General features: G+C 36.3%; 2 protein-coding genes across 3 annotated transcripts; both read right to left on the bottom strand.

Annotated features, from left to right (window-relative positions):
* Positions 1-2,359: 2,359 nt before the first annotated feature.
* Positions 2,360-15,586, bottom strand: LOC117341178 (complement C1q tumor necrosis factor-related protein 4-like). 2 transcript variants are annotated; one of them, XM_033903021.1, is made up of 2 exons: positions 15,277-15,586; positions 2,360-3,089 (listed from the first exon to the last, which is right to left on the bottom strand). In XM_033903021.1, exons 1-2 carry the CDS (start codon positions 15,521-15,523, stop codon positions 2,689-2,691), a joined length of 648 nt encoding a protein of 215 aa, XP_033758912.1. In that variant the 5' UTR covers positions 15,524-15,586; the 3' UTR covers positions 2,360-2,688. The 2 variants fall into 2 exon arrangements, with proteins under 2 accessions (XP_033758912.1, XP_033758913.1); XM_033903022.1 differs by lacking the exon at positions 15,277-15,586 and adding an exon at positions 5,678-6,027.
* Positions 15,587-17,695: 2,109 nt separating this feature from the next.
* On the bottom strand, positions 17,696-21,326 carry LOC117341177 (C1q-related factor-like). Its single transcript, XM_033903020.1, has 2 exons — positions 21,053-21,326; positions 17,696-18,418 (listed from the first exon to the last, which is right to left on the bottom strand). The coding sequence occupies exons 1-2, from the start codon at positions 21,297-21,299 to the stop codon at positions 18,018-18,020; spliced, it is 648 nt and encodes a 215-aa protein (XP_033758911.1). The 5' UTR covers positions 21,300-21,326; the 3' UTR covers positions 17,696-18,017.
* Positions 21,327-25,217: the final 3,891 nt, after the last annotated feature.

Genomic DNA, 25,217 nt, shown 5'->3' with positions numbered 1-25,217 from the left:
CTGTATTAACTCACGATATCAAACAGCAATAACCGTTGTTATTGGAACTTACCTACTTATTTTTTTCTTTTATGCAGAGGATTTCGTATGGAGAAATAATTCTTTTTTTTATCAGTAAGGAAAAAAAAAAATAAAAAAAATAAAATAAAAATTAAGATGTCATTTTTTTTTTTTATCTTTGAAGCTTTGTGATACCCTGTAACAGAAAATGAATCCAACGAATGCATCATTTGTAAAAAATAAACTTACTGAATGATCTTATTTTAATATTTTGTTTGTTTTTTTAACATATCGTTACTTATGATTGGTTCGCTATATGTTCGGAAATCGGACAGTGGGTTATATTTTTCTTTCTACATTGATTTTAAGAACTTAGTACTACATGTTCTCTCAATGACAAAAATGTTACTATCAAAATCAGGCAGATGATAGTATCCTATATTCACGATGCAAAAGCGACTTGGATAATTGGTGTCATTTATACAAGTGAAAATGGAGATTAGAGTACATTGCGTAAACATATTGAGACTGTCACCTGGGTGGCATCTTGAAATGGTAAACGTTCTCCAGAGAAAAGTTGGTTGTAACGACCGTCAGTCTCTCTATTATTTTACTTTTATTTACCAGGTGGTACCTGATGTCTTCAAAGGTGTCTCTATTCATTTCAACAATTTTCAGCATATGGTGGGGATGATATAGACAACTTCACAGATCTTTACTAATGCTGTATTGAAGACATTGATGAGTCAAGCAGACCTTCATGCATCCCAGAATTGAGCTTACTTGGCATGCGTTTTGTTGATTCCTTTACACTTCGTGTGATTTCTGATGTCGTGGTTGAATGGTCTCGCAATATCAGACGGTCTGTAAAATGTATATGTGTGACTGTTTATCCTGTAAGAGATGATCTGTTGGTGTCCCCTTGCTTGTTCTGGGCGTAGATTTGTTTATGTTGGTTGGAATGCTGGCCGCATTACATATAATGAGAACACCTGTCTCATATTGCTGAATGGTCTTCAAGTTATTCCATATTTGAATATAAATAGTTATGTTTTAAGTATGATGAATAAGAGTAACGTATTAGATCAAAACATAACAACGGCGTTATAACGCGCACGTAATTTGGACACAAAATTACAAAATAAGGTTAAGATACAAAGAAAAGCATGGATTTGCGTGGGGACGATGAAAGCGCATTTGGCTTCATCGACAACCGCCATAAACGTAGCCAATCTACGAGAACGTTTCATTCTCAAAAATGGTTGTAACGTTGAACACTGTGCATACCTACCAGCACTAAACGCACCTGACGTCATAGTTCCAAATCTTTAGAATTCATTGTATGATAACTTTTCGGTGGTAGTCGACATCAGCGTCGGAAATTGTAATACCAAGTCATTAAACATCAGAAAAAAATGCAATATTAAAAAAAGACTTTTTGATAATAAGGATGAAAAGATGGCAAATCGGCCAAAAGGAGAATACCAGTTTTAGCTGATATACCTACATTGTACCTGTAATTACAACTCCCAAGACTTTTTTTTGTATAGACCACTAAAATATGGGAATTGGAACATTAATTGAAAACAAAATTGTCATGGAGGATATCATGTAACATTTCTTGTAATGATAGATTCTAACAAATATCAGATTAAGGAAGAATAAGAAACTAACAATGGAAATCATTGTTATTCTTATTCATTTCATCACACAAAGAGGAAACATCTCCACTTTACATGATTGTCGTTTGCCAGACATGCCTCATGACTTCATCTAATATCGATTAGCGCTCACAGATGGAGTAACTCAGACAAGTTGTACTCAAACTAAGACATGAGAGTTGATTGTAAAATGGTTCCCTTTGTTCTCTACCCTCGCCAAGGGCTTTAGTTCCGCTGACGAAATACAGTTAGTTGGTAACCATGTTAATTTTTCATTGGTTAATAAGTATATCTGGTGAAGTACCTATTGCTAAATTAAGATGTAGAAAACCTCAAATACACACGTTGCGATGAATTTCAGCATCAAGAGTAAATCTACACATGGGATGAAAAGAAAAAAAGAAAAAAGCGAAGAGAATATTTAGTATCACTTCAGCGGAAGAAACCATCTCCGTAATGGCATGACATGCGCACTCATGATGCGCACACGCCGGGGAAGGATTCCGACTCCAGATGGTTACTCATTATTCCTCTGTGTAACGTACGCTAATAGGTAGCTTAGGAGAATAACAGTCTAGTTCAATTGGAAGAATTTTTAGCAGAATGAATTTTAAGAGAATTTCATATAACATAAAGATAAAGTATTTTAACAAAAATCTTCTACATGGAATTGAAATGAACAACAAAAATAGCTATCGTCAAAGCTCAGTGTGTTTCTTTATTTAATGAATTCATTAATAAATATGTGGCATCTTTTGTCTCTTCAATGCTATTTCTAATCCAGGTTTAGCCATACGTTTTAAATATCAAATACACAAACCCACCTATCGTTGTCTCGTATGATAAGCACAGTGTAATATGCACACTTATTTATAAGAATCAAACTATATACAATGCATTTTCATATTGTATTACAGGATAACAACGTTTGTTAGTACCTCAGAGATATTTTAGTATTCATTTTTATGATGGGTATGCTATTCTATTATCAAGATATCCGAAACTAACCAGCCGTCATGGAGCGTGATCAATGTATAAGAAAGCCGGTAAAAGATGACGTTTTTTCACCGCGGATATATGAGGTAGCTGGATGACGATACTTGACTCTGATCCATACTTCATCACCGATATGCAAATGAATCACAGCCGACATACTTCCGGTGGCGTGATAGTTTTGGTCACCTGCACGGTTTGTAGCTATGGATGAACTATTCATCATCAGTTCTGTATTGACGCGCTGTGCTGCTGATGTGTCAATTGTCCAGGAGAAGAAATATGTGCCAGACTTGCAGCAGGTAAAGGCACCCGTGTGACCGCTGTAACAATCCCCAACATTTGTCACAACGGTGTCAAACACAACACCCTGTTCTACGGCTACGTTGGATAACGTATGGGACAGCTGGGCGTAGAACATCACAGCTCTCCCGACTGTAAATACAAAGGGAGATGACTTAATAAGTAATCTCAAATGATCCAAAGGATACATTTTAACCACTGTTCAACCAAACTGCCAAATCATTTTTTTAATATGACCAAAGCAGAAATATATTTTTCATCCGAACTAAAAAAAAAAAAAAAAAAAACAAGAACAAAAAAACCAAGCAACAAAAAATAAAATAAAAATGATAATAATAGAAATAAATAAAGAACCATTACATTTGTCTTTTGCCTGAACTAAATATCTAAAATGGTCAATGTTGGTTTCTATAGGTTTGTTTAGGAGAGTAACATCGAATTTGGTAAAATTTTACTTCAACTTCCATAACGAGATCCTTCATCCGAAACTTGATAAGGGGCTGCAACTTATTGGTCAATCTGATAGTGTTTTTTAACGCGTTGAAATAGTTATGAACCTAATGGAACTGCATGTATCGCGTTATAAAAGAGCCAACATTTTACGTTTTAATGCCAAAAAAACATTTATCGCGTTAAATATTAACGCGTTTAAACTAGTTTATTCTATATATATCGCGTTAAATGTGTTAAACACGTTCAATGTTAACGCGTTAGATTGATCATCTTTTTGACATTAACGGAATTTCATACTAATTGCACCTAAGTGAGACACCTGTCGGAGTGTTTCGTTATTGGTAACTAATCTACTCCAAGTTGAAACTGCTCCGACATGATACCTTGCACTTTTTTATATTCTAAAGAGGCTCATTGAATTATGACCATGCAATGTATAAGGAAGCACCAAGGCCGTGACAGTTTTCACAACCTAAATCAACTAATAAACTAACATTACTTGATTTTAGGTCGCGTGAAGCAAATTACATTTCTCCGCATGTGAATACATTCACTGTTTACACAGGCGATCTAATTTTATACCGACTTGGGATGAAATGCACTTTCATTTTGTGATTTGTGTAACAAAATTATACACATACATTGTATATCAACAAAAGTGAAACATATGATTTATGTGAAAAAAATGCCGGCTTAAAACTGATCCCAAATTCTAACACTTTTCGACAACACAAAACAGACTGGTACAAGCAATATGCTATATCCATCATCATCATCATCATCATCATCATCATCATACTTTATTTCCTCCAGAAGAAGTAATTAATGCATTAAAGTGTCAGTGCGGTAAAGACAATTAGAGAACTAAAATGTATCCCCCGCGTAAATCAGTCAAAGTGATTAACAGCCACTATATTACGAATAACAATGCATAGCGCGTACAACGCATTAAGCAGACCTCACCAGAAATGGTCTTTGTGTCGCGTCGTAACATTTTAGCTATGCTATATCTAGCGCATGGGCACTAACTGCCGTAAGGCATCGTCCCTTTGGCTGATAATCTACCACAGACATATCAGGCTGTCGACTTCCGCTAATTTTGAAATCAATGATTCTCTACTTAGCTGCATCCCGCAACTTAGCATGAAAACAAAATCCTATATTTCAAGGAAAAAAACATAAGCATCCCACAACCTAGCGTGACAACGAAATCCTATATTTCAAGGAAAAAACATAAATGGTCTAGCTGATTGGTCAAAATTCCAGAGGCCATCTTTGTCGGGAAACGAGGAGAAATGTACCAATTGTCCCATGGCCTCTGTCAATAAGCGTTAGGACAGTGAATTACTGGCGATTGTCATACCGTTGCGATCGAATTTTGCAATCTTATGGCGGGAGTTATAAATTGGTCAACGTACAAATAAGCATTAGTTTTTTTTTATTTTTTTCCTTGCATGGACTGATTAATGGAAGTGAACCTTAAGCAAATGGTACATGCATTATTTCCGCATCACTTCATTCTGCGATTGTTCCCTGACCCACATCTGGCTGTTATCATACATAGGGGCCAAGGGTATCATTATACATGATAACAGCCAGCTATATATACTGTAATAAGGGTTATGATATATTCCAAATGAATCACGTGTCTGTTTAACAGTTTTAAGGAACTGACTATAATTGGTTTGTCCCAGTCTTCACATTTCGTTGTTATCGATAACGTGTATGTTTAACAGTTTTAAGGAACTGACTATAATTGGTTTGTCCCAGTCTTCACATTTCGTTACTATCGATTACGTGGTGAAACACGCCCTTGTGGCTATATACACAATGTTAGACATATCCGACGATGCAGAAGACTTGTTAAAGATGCCTAGTATATGTATACCCTACGAAAAGTAGATTCATGTAAATATGCATCATCTATCTGTGAAGATATATGCAGATAGGCAGAGCTTATTTTTGTACTTTATACAAACAGGAGTTCAGGTTACATCATTTTAATGTTGATCGAAATTTATATATTCGTCGTTGATAGACACATTCCGTATTTTTTTTCATGTTGCATGATCAATCGAAGGCTGTATTAAATCGTACTGTTTTGTTGAACAATCGCAGATTTACAATTTACGTGGTATTTTCCATACGTTGAGAGATCAAATGCCCTTATTTCACTAGCGAAAACAATATATACAAACAAGTGTCTTGTATGTTACTGAACCTAGAAATTAGAGTATAGTAAACAAGTAAAATAAAATATCACTCACAAGAGAGGCCTGCTATGATGATGCTCTTGGCGCACTTGACAGTTTCGATATAGTCCGACGATATGTTCATCACGCAATCCACTAATTGTTGATTTTGACACTGAAGTCCCTGAATTGTTCTTTCCAGCGCTGTAACTCGCTGCTCTATTGTCATCGAGGATTGGTCCGTGCTGACGGCTGGTACACTTCTCGCATTGTGGAAGCATAATATCAACATACCAACAATGATATGGACAAGGCCAGCCATGATGTTTGTCTGAGGACGATTCTTCAACAAATGATCTGGGTGAGTACCTACATACTCATATACCAGCTACAACTTGCAAAGTACTGCGCATTTCATATACACAGTAGTCATGTTGTCTTCTTCCTAGGATAATCAAGATATTTTTACCCCCAGTTGATGACAAGCACTGGGTTTAGTTTATACGTTATGTTAGTAGTGGAAGTCTGCAATGTAAATGATGAGCGAGTGGTATAAGCGTGATAGTGTAACGGTTCTCGTTTTCTCACAACGTGACAAGAACTCCATTGTAAAAGGTTATCTCAGCATATTTATTCGAAAATAATCTCTGTAAATACACAAGACGTATATATACATACATGTGTAACGGCTGGATAAAGACTTCTTTGTCTAAGACCACGTGACTGCGGTAGTGAGTAAAGTACACCTTTGTCGTAGGCAATGCTGTGTTAATGGCTGTCCGCCCGAAGTAAGTCAAAGATGACGAATGGCGGAGATGTTTAAGTGTGTTTTTTTTAATGACGAAAATGATTCTATTATTAACTTTGAAGGGAGAGAAGATATTTGAGTTGATTTTCAACGTCGTTTATTTTGGTAAGACTTACGAAAATGTTAGCATTTGAATGATTTGTTATTTTTTCAAACGGCAGAGTAAGCATCAGATGTAGAGTATATAAGGTGCAGGTTCGATACATATCGGACTATGTGGATTCGATAGGCATTGTCGCTGGATTCGTTCGTGGCGCGTTCGATAGGCATTGACGCTAGACTTCGAATTGACGCGTTCGATACGAATTGTCGCTGGATTCGTTCGTGAGGCGTTCATTACGAATTGGCGCTGGATTCGTTCGTGACGCGTTCGTTACGAATTGTCGCTGGATTCGTTCATTACGCGTTCGTTCGACAAGCATTGTCGTTGGCTTCGGTCGTGGCGCGTTCGATACACACCGGCGGAGGAATCATTTTTTCTGTTTGTATCTACAGTACATTTAAATCTATTCATAACGAAATATGACATATACATCTCCATCAATAATACAACATCCGTTACAAGTTATCTGGGAAATCATTAAAACGACAAATGAAAATAAAAGGAGGAGAATTGATGACAAAAAAGAAAAAAATGGACAAATCAGCGTTAAGCATTACGCAGAATCATTCATTATTGAACTATATTATAGATATGCTTGAAATGTTGACAAAATTTGATTAGATTAAGACAAAATGAAAAGCGATGACAAATTTAAGACAAACGAGGACAAAAATGAGGCAGATATGAGGACAATTGTAGACATTGATTAAAATCAATGATTAAATCAATTATGATTAAAATTGATTAAAACGCCACCTATCAGAAAATATGACACTGAAGGAGGGGATATATAATTACTAATTGCTCGAATCAAAGAATTCGTCCAGAAAATACAGTAAATTCAGGATCTGTCCAAAAATTTTAACACCTGACTCATATGAAACAGGGTTGTCAGGAAGAAAATGATGGTTAAAAAGGTTCACTCCGATTGGTCAAAAACGACAAACTTATATTTTCACTGCAAAAACTTATATTTTCACTGCTCATCGCTGAAGTGAAAATTTAAGCTTTATTAGAATGATAAATTTCTATATTTCACTGGCAAAAATGCAATAAATAACTACATTTTATTGGTTACATAGGCACTTAATCGACTATGATGTGTGCTATACAGAAAACAAGGCAATTACTTCAGCAGCATCTGATATAAACATCAAAATATTTTGAATTATTAAAAAAAAATCCGCTCTTAATTCACTGATAAAACAGATTAGGACGCGTCATTATAACAACAAAACATCGCTTAATGAAAATACGAAACTATTGCAGCGGCCATTTTCAATAAACAACTTGTGAAATATGCTACAGTATATCTTGTTGGTATAGTTTCGTAATTTTCACTGTTTAAAACAAGGAAATGAATACACAGAATTTCATCACTTCTAAAACAAATGTCATGATAACAAATCCTGCCAAGTATGAACTTCAATCAATTTGAAATGAAGGCAGGATATATCCGAACAAGATAAAATATATCATATTTTAAACATCTTATGCAATATCAACACAGAATACCGACATACATGTAATAACGGGACCATAATTCAAATTGATCATCAATTTAACGAGGGCGATTTATCAACAAAAATTCAGGTTTAATTTGGGGCTCTTGAAAAAGTAACGGGAGAGTTGATTCAGGGTCTCTGGAAAATTTCATCGATGATATCTGCCATACAATTCTTAGTCATACCCGAGTTACAACCAGAACGTCAAGTCGCATAGGACACACTCACTATATCATATTTCAAAGAGAAGATCTCCAGGCATTATTTGTAAAGTAAAATTACATGTATTAAAACGCAAACACGTTTTGCAAATAAAACCAAATAAAAATGTTGTACAGGAAAATACAATTCAAACCTATCTCATTATAAGGAGACATTTAAAAATGCACCGTCGACCCACGTGTTTACAATCGGGATTTCTGTTTCAGGCAAGGGTTCTCATTGGAGTGTGGCGGAATCGGTTTTTAATAAGTTATTAAATTAGGAAATTTACCACTTTGTTTGGTCGTGTCATCGTATTAGACATGTAGGGGGAATAGTTTGTTACCTTTTGGTTCCATTTTTGTTGTGCCGGGTGTTATTATGCCATATAATCCCGGTATTTTGTTGCAGTGCGCTTGTCGCTTGTTTGTTATGCCTACTTCGCCGCCATGCTGGCGGAAGAGGTCTTATTTGTAAGGCCGTTTCTGATTGGTCATCCGGTTACCCGGGGACCAATCGTTTGACTTGTAGGATTTGTTTATGGTATCACTAGGTTGGAGACTATTCTCGTCAGTATATAAAGCTTTGTCGACCCGGGGTCAGTTCTCTCTATACTTCTAGACCGCTTCTGTAGTTATACAGGTGAGGAAAGCCTCCCTAATTTACCGTCCCGTCAGCGGGATGTAGTTAAGTATTCGATAGTTAGCTATGTAGTAGGTATACCGTTCCGTCAGCGGAATGTTGGGCTCTTTCTCTATTGGTTAGCTTACTTCTGGGTTGGGGGTGGTTTATCATTATGCCCTCGTAGCTACCTTTCGTTCCGTCAGCGGAATGCGGCAGCTTTGTTTATCTATACCTCAGTGTTAGTTTGTCAGCTGCGGCATGTTCCAATATCTAATTAGGACTACCTATCGTTCCGTCAGCGGAATGTGGTAGCTTCACTTGTAAAAACGATTGTAGTCTGTTGACAGTTTCAGTATGCTATAGTTTCATTTATATGTAGGGTTGTTGTTGTAGTTTGGGATTTTGGGTGGTTTTTATACATACACGTCTGCCCTTGCTGAGACAATGCAAGGTAGACAACTTTATACAGGGGGGGGTGGACTTTATGTTAGTATATCTGTAGCCATATTTGTTAGTAATGTTTATCCAGGGCCCACCAGTTATTGCCATACTATAGCATTATCATTTCTAAGTATAATGTAAACAGCAGAGTGTAGTTTTAGTTGTTTATATTCTATTGTTCATTTGAATTCAAATTGAACCTGGGTGTGGTAGCGGCATTACATGACTGGGTGTCACCGGTTGAAACCATTTGATATTCCAATCAGAACACAACGCGAGTCGAGGTGACATCCTCTCGTGGCATTGCTCACTGCCCTACTACAGGAGTTACCCCCCTTATCGCGGTAGAATAACAACTTAATACCTCAATTTTGTATATATATATAATTTCATTCGTTTTACGAAATTAGGATGAAATTAATTTCTCCTTGTTATGTTTCGCCAATAGGTGGCGATGTGGGCGTATTTTCACGTGCGAGTGGTGCAAATACGGGCCTACACGTGGTTAATACGTATACCTGGGTTCGTCTTTCAGGCGACACATGTAGCGTGGTGCACACGTATATTTTTTGCTGTCGATCGTTCGACCGTATAACTCATCAAATGAGCGTATATTTAATTTGTAGGAATTTGGTGCCTTTTGATAGCTTTATGGAACGGATGTGTTTGTTTTCTATTTATCCTATTGGATAAGTTAAAGGAGAAATGAAACGGTGTCTGTATGAATGTACATGGACAATGAGTAAACGCATACAAAAATAGATGTATAAAAGCGTACGTATGGTTTACCATAAAATGGTAGTGGCATAGGTATCACTGAACAACTAAATAATAAACAAACTTTAACCCGAAGCTTGAGGCAATTTCTGGAGATTCAGGACATGCAGTTTTTAACAAAAGAGGTCGACGTTTCAGTCAAGTGCCTTAATAATGTGTTGACATTTCATGTTAATAACCATTATCAAAAATCATGTTAAAGCGTAATATCACTTTCTTGCCGGCGTGTGAATATATTCACTGAGTTTACAATGGCGATCGAGTTCTGTACCGCCTCGGACTTGAATGCACTTTCATTTTGTGAATTGTGTAACATTGTTATAAACGTATATGAACACAAGTGGAATAGCCGCTTTATGTGTTAATAAAAATGCCAGTATAATGCAGACAGTTAAGAAAACAGGATCTGACAGAACACTGACACTCCCGATAGCACCGAGCTCATGACCTACATGTACGTAGCGCAGTAGGTCTAACGTTAGCTGTATCTCGAATGCTATGCTTGATACCATTTTAGTAGTCACAGAAAATAAACCTCAATTTTAACACTATTTACCAAAACAGACTGGTAGCAGCAGTATGCTATATCGAGCACAGGGACACATTATTGTCTTAATTTGACTCCATCTAAATATATATAGAGGGCACAAGTTTCCGGCCGTCGAATACCGCCAATCTTCAAATCAATGTTTCTTTACTTACTATTATCAGAATTTACATCCTAAAACGCCAGTGCGACAATGAAATCCAATATTTCAAGAACACCTTGTACATCATCAGTTAACCTGCGACTAAAATCCACATTGTTACACTTTTTCTCGAGCTCTGAATATCCCGGCTATTAGACTGCATCACATACGGTCACAGGGGTTCGGCGTTAAATTTTGAGTAACATATGCCATCTATAAATAACCGAAAGACTAAAAATCAAACATTCATTCAAATTATAAAACCTTACAAAATCGATTTTTTTCTAGGCTTTAGAGAGTATATAAACACTGTTTTTCAATGTTGTGATATTTCACTGAACTGTCGTCACGTTAACCCTGTGCTCATTTTTTTTAACCGAGTCCCTGTGTCTCGAGTGACCAAATCACACACATACTATAATGTCAACACTGCACTTTTAATTCGTATTTATATGGGTATTGCTAAGTTTTTATAATACAATATCATAAATAGTTGTTATAAATGAATATTTTACCTTGAAAATATCGTATTTATGTGTATCAACATCGTAATAATCAAAACGTGTATGGGACTATATTTTTTGTTGCCTTGGCGACGAGAATAGCTGACTGTCTGCTGTTCCACTACTGTGCACACATGTACGATAAGTATAAATACTGTATGTTACAAAGTGACACACTTACGTCACACCGTTGCGACCGAATTTTGTAATCTGGGGGCGAAGTTTTTAATTTGGTTAACATAAACATAAGGAAGGGAAGTGAACCTCGTGCAAATGGTACATGAACTGGTTCGCAGTTCATTTCATTTGCACGAGGTTCACTTCCCTTCATCAGTCCATGCAAGCAACAAAATTGACAATCAATCCTTTATTGAAGTATTTCAAGATTCAAAGTCTACAGAGTATTGGATCGACATGGTCAACAAGTAGGGAAACAAAACGGAAAAAAATCTTATACGATTGCAATGAAAATTTAATTGAGATATCTTTGCACCACCGCTGGCGTTGTAACAATACAATCATTTGCCATGCCTATTTTCTACGTCTAGACATTTGATGAGAAATTTAATATACAATAAGAGTTTTTAGGGACTTCTTATATTTCACAGAAATATCGTAATTTGAAAATTTTGTACAAAAGGTAAATTTCGTGATTGAAGAAATCAAATAAACGTTCTTGTTTTTATAGATTATGATGTAAATAGGATTACGGAATAACAATCACATCCAGCGGAGTTACCTCCCTTACATACTACATCACGTCGCTGTGCCGTTTTTCGACATGCCTTCATATGAAAGGATAATTCCACAGGGGGAATATCTCTTACAACCAGAATTGAACCACAAGCTGATGTTAAATTGGCAACATTCACGGGGATTTGCCAATTTACCTGCAGGTGAAGATAAACTGGCATTTTTATTGATTTTGTGAGCACCTTTAATTAACGAATGTTTTATTGAAGATGAGATGATACGAAATTTAATATTTTTCCTGATTGTTTTTTACACCCGAACAAGCAAAACAAGTTATAGTAAGCAACCAACATCAGCTTTTATTCACCGAATAATATTGGTGTAGAACGGTAAGATAAACATGATATTTCTTCCTCTTTTAATGTTTTAATCCAGTTTATTCATAAGTGTTATTATGAAATACATAAAACACTTGCAGCATTCTTTCTCGTTTAATAAAAGAAGTATAACAGGGACAGACGTTTATATAAATCACGCTTAATAAATGTACAATGCACTGTCATATCGTTTAGAATCATATATAGAATCAGGAAAAGGTTTGGTTGATACTCAGAGATATCAGAATGTCCATTTGGTCATTGTTTGAGAAAGCCGGTAAAAGATGATGTTTTGCCTCCGATGATATCCGAGTTATCCGAAGAGCGAGACATGACTCTAATCCACACCTCATCACCGATATGCAAATGAACTACAACCGACATACTTGCAGTTGAAAGATTGTTAGCATCACCTCCACGATTGATAGCCATGGATGACGTATTCATCATCAGTTCTGTAAGTCCCTGCTTTGACGTCAATAGTCCAGATGATGAAATACGTACCAGACTTGCAGCAGGTAAATACACCCGTGTTGCCGCTGTAGCAATCCCCAACATTTCTCACAACGGTGTCAAACACAACCCCCTGTTCTACAGATACGCTATATAACATATGGGGCCGCGGTGGCCGAGTGGTTAAGGTGTCCCGACACTTTATCACTAGCCCTCCACCTCTGGGTTGCGAGTTCGAAACTTACGTGGGGCAGTTGCCAGGTACTGACCGTAGGCCGATGGTTTTTCTCCGGGTACTCCGGCTTTCCTCCACCTCCAAAACCTGGCACGTCCTTAAATGACTCTGATTGTTAATAGGACGTTAAACAAGAACAAACCAAAGCAAACCTATTGGACAGCTGGGCGTAGAACATTACAGCTCTTCCGACTGTAAAGACAAAATAAATAGATTACTGAATGTAAGTTTGAAATACCATTTATGCTCACGGTGGCCGATTTGTACCATTTCGGTATTTCGTCTTTTCGGGGCGAATAGACAAAATGACGAAATTTAAGGTTTGTTAATTTTCGTCTTTTCGGGGCGAAAAGACAAAATGACGATATTTAAGTTTTGTTAGATTTCGTCTGGTCGAAAAGACGAAAATTTAGGTTTGCTAATTTTCGTCTTTTCGGGGCGAAAAGACGAAAGGACGAGAATTAAGATATTTAATTTTCGTCTTTTTGGGGCGAAAAGACGAAAAAGACGAAAGGATGAAATGACACAAATCAGCCACCGTACAGGCTTGACTCAATTATTAAAGATTATTTAGAAGATGCAAACTGACTTACAGAGATAGCACTCTACGCCTAAGCTGTTTTACGGGACAGCCTTTTCCTATACTCGTCACTATCCTGACGCTTAGAAAATACATAAATGTAACCAAATTGAAGATTTGTCATGAGGATAATTCTTACGAGTTTGAGACAAAATTTTCTCTAACATGTTGATATATCCGTCTAGAAATTAAATAGTATGTGACATTTCTTATACGATTATATACTGATACAACAAGACGGTAAGACATGGGTAATCCTATGCAGACATTTGTGTTATGATATTATGTGGTGTAGACATGGCACACATCTGTTTAGGGGTTGTTAATGTACGACAATGATGTCGAACGGGATATAATGAATAGTCACAAGGTATTAAAATAGATCCGGCATGAAAATTCCGCAACCTTTCATTGGTCAATAAGCATACATGATAAAGCAGAATAAAAAAAGCAGATATTACTCACAGGAGAAGACTGCTGTGACGATGTTCTTGGCGCACTTTACTGTTTCAGAATAGTCTGACGAAACGTTCATAACACAATCCACTAATTGCTGATTCTGGGTTTGAAGTCCATGAATTGTTCTTTCCAGCGCTGTAACTCGCTGCTGTATTGTCATCGTAGACTTGTCCGTACTGACGGTTGATGCGCTTCTCGCATTGTGGAAGCATAATATCAACATACCAACAATGATGTGGACAAGGCCAGCCATGATGTTTGTCTGAGGAAATTCCTTCAACAAATGGACTGGGCGAGTATATAACTACACACATAACAACTAAAATATGGAGATTAATGCGCATTTTATGTACAGGCAGTGTGTGAAATTCTCCACAAAATAATATCATATTTCACTATTAACATTCTCTCGTTACTGACATTGGTGTCTTATTACAAAACAAATTTCTTTCAACAGTTGCCGCATGTCTACACATTGTCGTAAATCAGTTGATTAGAATAAAAATATTTCAATCATTGAATTAAGCTTATAAAATATATACTCAATGTATTCCATCAATTTGTATCATTTGTTATTTTTTACACATCCATATTCCTGTAGAAGCACATTTTCTCGGATACAAGGAATATTTGTCGTTTTGACAAAGCTAAATGCGATATATATCTTTTCTTAATACCGGTAGAAGAATGGTTTTCAATACAGCGGATTGAAACAGGACAAACATCACTTTCAGTGAAAAAGCCACCACAAGCTATCGGTATGAGACTCAAATCGGCACTGGCTGTCCGCGAGATGATACATCAAATAAACACTTAAAGATAATGATAATAATACAAAAAATAACACTCGTATCTTATATGTCGTTAAACCTACAGAGATTAAAACGTAATAAATCTAGGGATTGGATTTTACTTTGATTGAGCAACTCCTCCAAGAATATATACTATGGTCGCGTTAACTGTTTTTACGTCTGAAACAACCATTAATAACACAAAATATTTAGCTATATTTTTCATTTTCTATTTTAGATATTCACTCTTTTTCTGTATAAAAAAAAACAAAAAACAACAACATGTGTTTGGTAAAGTAGTTCCTGTACTCCAACATTTTCATGCACATATTCAAGGGTAAATATTTCCACGCAAGGATGGTAAACATTTGGTATTGTTGAATAGTGACAATGCTTTGCAAGCGTAAAATATAATTGAAATAAGATATCACTCACAAGAGAGGCCTGCTGTGACGATGCTCTTGGCGCACTTGACAGTTTCGAAATAGTCTGACGATATGTTCATCACACAATCCACTAATTGCTGATTCTGGGTTTGAAGTCCATGAATTGTTCTTTCCAGCGTTGTAACTCGCTGCTCTTTTGTCATCGAGGATTGGTCCGTGCTGACGGTTGATGCGTTTCTCGCATTATGGAAGCATAATATCAACATACCAACAATGATATGGACAAAGCCAGCCATGATGTTTGTCTGAGGAAGATCCTTCAACAAATGGATTTGGCGAGTATATAACTACACACATAACTAAAATATGGAGGGTAATGCGCATTTTATGTACAGGCAGTGTGTGAAATTCTCCACAAAATAATATCATATTTCACTATTAACATTATCTCGTTTATGACAAACATATGGCTAAATTTTAGCAGCATAATAATGTATCGGTTCTCATGTTCTTACAATATGACAAGAACGTCAGGATATAAGGCTCTCACAGCATGTTTCTATTTGTCGAAAACATAGAAACCTTGTAAATATGAAAAACACATATATAAAATTTCTTTTGCTTTTAAACACGGACACGCGCCAACCGAGGCAGCAATATGAAACAAATCTTATAAGAAAATTGGAATTAACCTATGATATAAAACAGCAATAACCGTTGTTATTGGAACTTCCTACCTATTTTTACCTTATTACAGGGGGTTTGGTGTGGAGAAATAATTCATTTTGACCAGTCAAGAAAAAAACCAAAAATAAAATGATGCCATTTGGTATTTTTGAAGCTGTGTGATACCCTGGAACAGAGAATTAATACAACGAATGCAGAATAAAAAAAATAAAAAATAATAATCTTACTGAATGGATTTATTACTGATCGTAAACGTATGCATTCATTGCATCATTTCCCCTTACGTTTTATAATGCTGTCATCGACACTGATCTGAATCCGGCCTGTCCCTATACCTCTTTGATAATGGGGTACGATGAGGGGTACATATTTATATTACATTTAAAAAACAGACAAACTTGCATTTCCGCATAAACGAGCATGCTTCCGCTTTTGTTTTTGTTTTGTTTGGTTTTTTATCAGATTGTTACCTATAAATGGTTCCGAAATCCGACCATTGGTTATATTTTCCTTTCTACATTGATTTGAAGAACTTAGTACTACAAACTTTACATGTTATCTCAATGACAAAAAAATACTTTCAAAATCAGGCAGATGATAGTATCCTACAATCACGTTGCAAAAGCAACTTGCGTAATTGTTGTATGGAGATAAGAGTAGATTGCATACACATATTGGGACTGTTACCTGGGTGGCATCTACAATGGTAAACGTTCCGCAGTGAAGAGTTGGTTGTAACGACCATCAGCCTCTCTATTATTTTACTTTCATTTACCAGTTGGTGCCTGATGTCTTCACTGGTGTCTCTATTCATGGTGGGGATGATATAGACAGCTTAACAGATCTTTACTACTGCTGTATTGAAGACATTGATGAGTCTAGCAGACCTACTTGTATCCCGGAATTGAGCTTACATGTCATGCGTTTAGTTAATTCATAGATATCCTTTACGCTTCATGTGATTTCTGATTTCATGGTTGAATGGTCTCTCAATATCAGACGGTCTGTACAATTTATATGTGTGACTGTTTATCCTGTAAGAGCTAATCTGTTGGTGTCGCCTTTGTTTGTGATTGGCGTACATTTTTTTGATGTTGGTTAGAATGCTGGTCGCATTACATATAATGAGAACACCCGTCTCTTTTTCCGGTTTTCCGGACATGCCTCATGACTTCATCTAATATCGATCAGCGCTCACAGATGGAATAACTCTGACAAGTTGTACTCAAAGGAAGGCATGAGGGTTGATTGTAAAATGGTTCCGTTTGTTCTCTACTCTCGACAAGGGCTAAGCTCCACTCACGAAGGACAGATAATTGCTAATTTAAGATGCAGAAAACCTGTAATACACACGATGCGATGCGTCAAGAGTAAATCTACACATTGGTTGAAAAAACAAGCGAAGAGAATATTTAGTATCACTCCAGTGGAAGTAACCATCTCCGTGATGGCATGACATGCGCAATAAAGATGCGCAATCGCCGGGGAAGAAATTCCTGCTCAAGATGGTTACTCAGTATTCCTTTGTGTAACGTACACTAATACATGTAGGTAGCTGATGAGGATAGCAGTGTCGTTCAATTGGAAGACTTTTTTTAGGAGGATGCATTTTAAGAGTTTCATATTACATAAAGATACAAGCTGCCAATTGAATTGTATGCCCAAATAAGCTAACATTTTCGTTGATTTTGGGTTCAACTTAAAGTAAATTACAGTATTTTGGAAAAAAAACCCACTTCTACACTGAATTGAAATGAACAGCAAAAATAGTTATAGTCAAAGATCAGCGTGTTTCTTTATTCACTGAATACGGTAATAAATGCGTGGCATCTTTCATCTCTTTGAAGTCATTTTTAATCCAGGTTTAGTCATACGTTTTAAATATCAAATGCACAAAGCCTCCGATCTTTGTCTCGTATGATAAATACAATGCAATATGTACGCTCATTTATAAGCATCAAGCTATACACAATGCACTTTCATATTGTATAACCCGATATATAATCAGAACAAAGTTTGTAAGACTCTCAGAGATATCATAATGTCCATTTTATAATAGGTATGTCAAGATATCCGGAACTAACCAGGCGTCATGGAACGTGATCAATGTATAAGAACTCCGGTGAAAGATGACGTTTTTTCCCCGAGGATATATGTGTTAGCTGGAACACGATACTTGACTCTGATCCATACCTCATCACCGATATGCAAATGAATCACAGCCGACATACTTCCGGTGGCATGATAGTTTTGGTCACCTGCACGGTTTGTAGCTATGGATGAACTATTCATCATCAGTTCCGTGTTGACGCGCTGTCCTCCTGATGTGATAATTGTCCAGGAGAATAAATACGTGCCAGACTTGCAGCAAGTAAAGGCACCCGTGTGACCACTGTAGCAATCCCCAACATTTGTCACAACGGTGTCAAACACAATCCCCTGTTCTACGGCTACGTTGGATAACGTATGGGAAAGCTGGGCGAAGAACATCACAGCTCTCCCGACTGTAAATACAAATGGACATGAATTCATAAGAAATCTCAACTTGCCTAAAGGAAGTTTTTAACACAGTTCAACCCAACTACTAAATCATTTTTAAATATGACCAAAGTAGAAAAATATTTTTCATCCAAGAAAAAAAAAAATAAAAAAAAATAAAAAAAATAAATAAAAAAGCAACAATTCAAATCTTTCTAGAAATAGCACTAAATACCATACTCATACCTTTGTTAGAAAGAAACCATTGTATTTATAGTAGGACAGCCTGGCCAAGGGCAATTTTTGTGTTAAGCAAATAACTCCTGTATTATGGTAGGCATAAGAAATGAAAAAAATAAATGTACACTATAATTGGTATATTCAGTATGAAGTAGTACATACAGGCTTCACATTTGTTAAAACAAAAATTAATAATTTGGTTCCGGATTTTAAATTTCCGGATTTTCCGAAAGTGTGTTTGCATAGGAAATTTAGTTTAGCCTACAGCGAAAAATGGAAGCCCACAGAAAAGGTGAGATAGCGGAAAAACTTAATTTACAACATATGTCAAAACAATATTAATTCTGTCTTTGGGATAGGGATATTTAATTTTAGATAGGTTTCAGAAAAAAAATGTGTAGAGAATTGTGTCATTTTGGGTGAAATATCATAATATTTGGCAAGTTTTGAGCATTTTTTAAGCTGTTACCATGGTATTCACACCTCTAAAAATCACAGAAAATATCAGTTTACTTATCCTTCAGAGTTGTATTAAAATTGCAAATGTTGTACAGATTACAAATATATATACTTTATTAGAGGTTATATATAGGGTTAACTGGCAGTGTTTACATATCTAAAGACATGTGCCATATTTTTCCATAATTGGACATTTTTACTGCACACTGTTACCTAAATATTTAAAAGGGTGAATGTTGGTTTCTATAGGTTTGTTTTGGAGAGTAACATTGAATGCGGTAGAATTTCACTTCAGCTTCAATAAAGATATCCTTCATCCGAATGTTGATAAGGGGCTGTAACTGATTGGTCAATCTGATAGTGTTTTTTAACGCGTTGAAATAGTTATGAACCTGATCGAACTGCATGTATCGCGTTATAAAAGAGTCAACATTTTACGCTTTACATGCCAAGAAAGCATTTATCCTATATATAACGCGTTAAATGTGTTTAACACGTTCAATGTTAACGCGTTAGATTGATCATCTTTTTGACATTAACAGCATTTCTACTAAATGCACCGAAGTCAGACACCCGTCCGAGTGTTCCGTTATTCATAACTAATCTACTCCAAGTTGAAACTGCTCCGAAATGATGTCTTGCACGTTTTTATATTTTAAAGGGGCTCCTTGAAATATGACCATGCAATATATAGGGAAAATGCAAGGCCGTGATAGTTTTCACTACCTAACTCAACAAGTAAACTAAGATCACTTGATTTTAGGTCGCCTGAAGCGAATCACATTTCTCCTGCGTGTGAATACATTCACTGTTTACACAGCCGATCTATTTTTGTAAACATATGGTGTATCTCCAATTTGATATACTGGATATCATTTTAGCTGTGACATAATTTTAACACTTTTTGACAACACAAAAGAGACTGGTATAAACAAAATGTTAAATCTAGCAAACTGACACCCTACCATCATCATCATCATCATCATCATCGTCGTCGAGAAACGACGAAAAGTGTACCAATTGTCCCATAGCCTCTATCAATAAGCGTTAGAACAGTGAAATACCGGCGATGGTCATACCGTTGCGATCGAATTTTGCAATCTGATGGCGGGAGTTATAAATTGGTCAACGAAAATATAAGCATTGATTTTTTTTTTTTATTATTTCCTTGCATGGACTGATTAATGGAAGTGAACCTCATACAAATGGTACATTAATTATTTCCTCATCACTCCATTTGAACGAGGTTTACTTCCCTTCATCAATACATGCAAGCAACAAAATATACAATGAATCCTTCAATGAAAGTGAATTCTTTTATTCTGCGATTGTTCCCTGACCCACAGCTGGCTGTTATCATACATAGGGGCCAGTGATATCCTTGTTACAAGGGTTATTATACATTTCAAATGAACTACGTGTATGTTTAATAGTTTTAACGAACTAACTATAATTGATTTGTCCCAGTCTTCACATTTCTTTGTTATCGATAACGTGGTGAAACACGTTCTTGTGGCTACACACACTATTAGACATATCCGACGATGCAGAAGACTTGCTTCAGATACTTAGTATATGTGTACCCTACGAAAAGTAGTTTCATTTAAATATGCAGCATCTATCTGTGAAGATATATGCAGATAGGCAGAGCTTATTTTTGCACTTGATACAGACAGGAGTTCAGGTTACATCATTTTAATGTTGATCGAAATTTATACATTCGTCGTTATACACATTCCGTATTTTTTTTCATATCGTAGAATCAATCGAAGGCTGTATTAAATCTCACTGTTATGTTGTACAGAAGCAGATTTACGATTTGCGCGCGGCATTTTCGATACGTTGAGAGATCCCATACCCGTCTATCACTAGCGAAAACGATGTATACTAACAAGTATCTTGTATGTAACTGAACCTAGAAATTAAAGTATAGTAAACAAGTTAAATAAAATATCACTCACAAGAGAGGCCTGCTGTGACGATGCTCTTGGCGCACTTGACAGTTTCGAAATTGTCTGACGATATGTTCATCACACAATCCACTAATTGCTGATTCTGGGTTTGAAGTCCCTGAATTGTTCTTTCCAGCGTTGTAACTCGCTGCTCTATTGTCATCGAGGATTGGTCCGTGCTGACGGTTGATGCGCTTCTCGCATTATGGAAGCATAATATCAGCATACCAACAAGGATAGGGACAAGGCCAGCCATGATGTTTGTCTGGGGACGATTCTTCAACAAATGGTCAGGGCGACTATCTACATACTCATATAGCAACTACACCGTGGAAAGTAATACGCATTTTATTTACACGATAGACATGTTGACTTCTTCTTAGGATAATCAAGATCTGTTTATCCCCCAGTTGATGACAAGCATTTGGTTTATTTTATACGTTATGTTTGTAGTGTAAATGTGTAATGTAAACGATGGCGAGTGGTATAAGTGTGATAGTGTAACAGTTCTCGTTTTCTCACAACAAGACAAGAACTCCATTGTTAAAGGTTATCTCAGCATATTTATTCGAAAATAATCTCTGTAAATACACAAGACGTATATATACATACATGTGTAACGGCTGGATAAAGATTTCTTTGTCTGAGACCACGTGACTACGGTAGTGAGTAAAGTACACCTTTGTCGTAGGCAATGCTGTGTTAATGGCTGTCCGCCCGAAGGAAGTCGAAGATGACGAATGAAGAGATGTTTAAGTGTGTTTTTTTCAATGACGAAAATGATTCTATTATTAACTTTGAAGGGAGAGAAGATATTTGAGTTGATTTTCAACGTCGTTTATTTTGGTAAGATTTACGAAAATGTTAGCATTTAAATGATTTGTTATTTTTTCAAACGGCAGAGTAAGCATCAGAGGTAGAGTATATAAGGTGCTGGACTCGGAGAGTGCAGGTTCGATACATATCGGACTGTGGATTCGATAGGCATTGTCGCTGGATTCATTCGTGGCGCGTTCGATATGCATTGAAGCTAGACTTCGAAGTGACGCGTTCGTTACGAATTGGCGCTGGATTCGTTCGTGGCGCGTTCGTTCGACAAGCATTGTCGCTGGCTTCGGTCGTGGCGCGTTCGATACGCACCGGCGGCGGAATCATTTTTTCTGTTTGTATCTAAAGTACATTTAAATCTAGTCATAACGAAATATGACATACACATCTCCATCAATAATACAACATCCGTTACAAGTTATCTGGGAAATCATTAAAACGACAAATGAAAATAAAAGGAGGAGAATTGATGACAAAAAAGAAAAAAATGGACAAATCAGCGTTAAGCATTACGCAGAATCATTCATTATTGAACTATATTATAGTTATGCTTGACATGTTGACAAAATTTGATTAGATTAAGACAAAATGAAAAGCGATGACAAATTTAACACAAACGAGGACAAAAATGAGGCAGATATGAGGACAATTGTAGACAAAATAGGACAAATGATTAAAAAACAACTTATCAGAGCTTTTTAGCTCCAAAGTGCAATCTTTTAGAAATCTTTTACTTTCAAAATACAACCTGTTTTATAAAAAAGACATTGATCAAAATTACAACCTATACTGAAATTTCAGTAAGATACTGAACGAAAGGTTCTTATGATGGTGTGTAGGATTTTTCTAATGAATAAAATATAACATCGACGCGTATCGAATTCTGGTCGTCAAACCCCGCAGACTAATGTTCTACCAAAGTACCGCCTGCAACTTATGCAAATACTTCTTGCATATATCGATTGATAATAGTGATGACACGACTTATTTACAGTTGTAAAATCTTACCTAATGCGATGTATACGTTCAAAATCAATGAGACATTCCGAGCCATAGAGACGTACTTAAAAGACTGATGGGTTTTAAAAAGAGAGGTTGTGTTCGTGGGTAAACTGATAGGATGCATAGAGATGAGACGGGAAATTTGAAATAAAATGCTTCCAGCTACAGTTAAAGATGCTAGCGAAAGTATGATGTCGATATGAATACAATTCTAGGTGTCTATAAATAGAATGTAGCCCTGACCGAATACATCTTCATAATCTTCCTTGTTCGCGGCTGGATAATCAATTCACCAGAGCGCACACCCTGTCACGTCCAAAAATTATCGAAATGTAGCGCGGACATAATAAAATGTTACTAGAACTCGAAATATCGATACCCCTCGGTCTATATAGATTTACAGGGGTATTTACCTACCTCCTTAAACCAGTATCCATCGATACCCCTCTGGGTTTACAGTAATACTTCCATATCCCCTCACCCTAATATCCATCGATACCCCCTGGGTTTACAGTAATACTTCCATATCCTCTCACCTTAGTATCCACCGATACCCCTCTGGGTTTACAGTAATACTTCCATATCCCGTCATCCTAGTATCCACCGATACCCCTCTGGGTTTACAGTAATACTTCCATATCCACTCACCTTAGTATCCACCGATACCCCTCTGGGTTTACAGGAATTCCCTCCAATACCCAACCCTCTGACAGGAAAGACTCAACACTTGAATAACAATAATAGTATTTATTGATAAGGAGCGCATAATCGTCGACAGATATGTACAATGTCATCAACTCACTCGCACAGCTAAATTTTCTAATATCCCATCTAATATCATTCTATACAAATTCTATAAATCGTAAATTTCCAATAAATCACCTAAATGAATATCATTTAGATTTATATATATTGAATCAAAAACAAAAACCAATGTGCAATGTCGGAGCGACTATCGCTGAACACAAGCACGTGCGCTACTCGACCACAACGCCACCTATCTGGAAAAATGACACTGAAGGAGGGGGATATAAAATTACTAATTGCTCGAATCAAAGAATTCGTCAAGAATTAAATACAGTAAATTCAGGATCTGTCCAAAAATTTGAACACCTGACTCATATGAAACAGGGTTGTCAGGAAGAAAATGACGGTTAAAAAGGTTCACTCTGATTGGTCAAAAACGACAAACTTATATTTTCACTGCAAAATCTTATCTTTTCACTGCTCATCGCTGAAGTGAAAATTTAAGCTTTATTAGAATGATAAATTTATATATTTCACTGGCAAAAATGCAATAAATAACTACATTTTATTGGTTACATAGACACTTAATCGACTATGATGTGTGCTATACAGAAAACAAGGCAATTACTTCAGCAGCATCTGATATAAACATCAAAATATTTTGAATTATTAAAAAAAATTCCGCTCTTAATTCACTGATAAAACAGATTAGGACGCGTCATTATAACAACAAAACATGGCTTAATGAAAATACGAAACTATTGCAGCGGCCATTTTCAATAAACAACTTGTGAAATATGCTACAGTATATCTTGTTGGTATAGTGCCGTAATTTTCACTGTTTAAAACAAGGAAATGAATACACAGAATTTCATCACTTCTAAAACAAATGTCATGATAACAAATCCTGCCAAGTATGAACTTCAATCAATTTGAAATGAAGGCAGGATATATCCGAACAAGATAAAATATATCATATTTTAAACATCTTATGCAATATCAACACAGAATACCGACATACATGTAATAACGGGACCATAATTCAAATTGATCATCAATTTAACGAGGGCGAATTATCAACAAAAATTCAGGTTTAATTTGGGGCTCTTGAAAAAGTAACGGGAGAGTTGATTCAGGGTCTCTGGAAAATTTCATCGATGATATCTGCCATACAATTCTTAGTCATACCCGAGTTACAACCAGAACGTCAAGTCGCATAGGACACACTCACTATATCATATTTCAAAGAGAAGATCTCCAGGCATTATTTGTAAAGTAAAATTACATGTATTAAAACGCAAACACGTTTTGCAAATAAAACCAAATAAAAATGTTGTACAGGAAAATACAATTCAAACCTATCTCATTATAAGGAGACATTTAAAAATGCACCGTCGACCCACGTGTTTACAATCGAGATTTCTGTTTCAGGCAAGGGTTCTCATTGGAGTGTGGCGGAATCGGTTTTTAATAAGTTATTAAATTAGGAAATTTACCACTTTGTTTGGTCGTGTCATCGTATTAGACATGTAGGGGGAATAGTTTGTTACCTTTTGGTTCCATTTTTGTTGTGCCGGGTGTTATTATGCCATATAAT

Source organism: Pecten maximus, chromosome 13 (assembly GCF_902652985.1).
Source record: "Pecten maximus chromosome 13, xPecMax1.1, whole genome shotgun sequence".
Lineage (NCBI taxonomy): Eukaryota > Metazoa > Mollusca > Bivalvia > Pectinida > Pectinidae > Pecten > Pecten maximus.
Note: the sequence above shows the minus strand (reverse complement) of the source record. Positions and strands in the feature narration are given on the sequence as shown.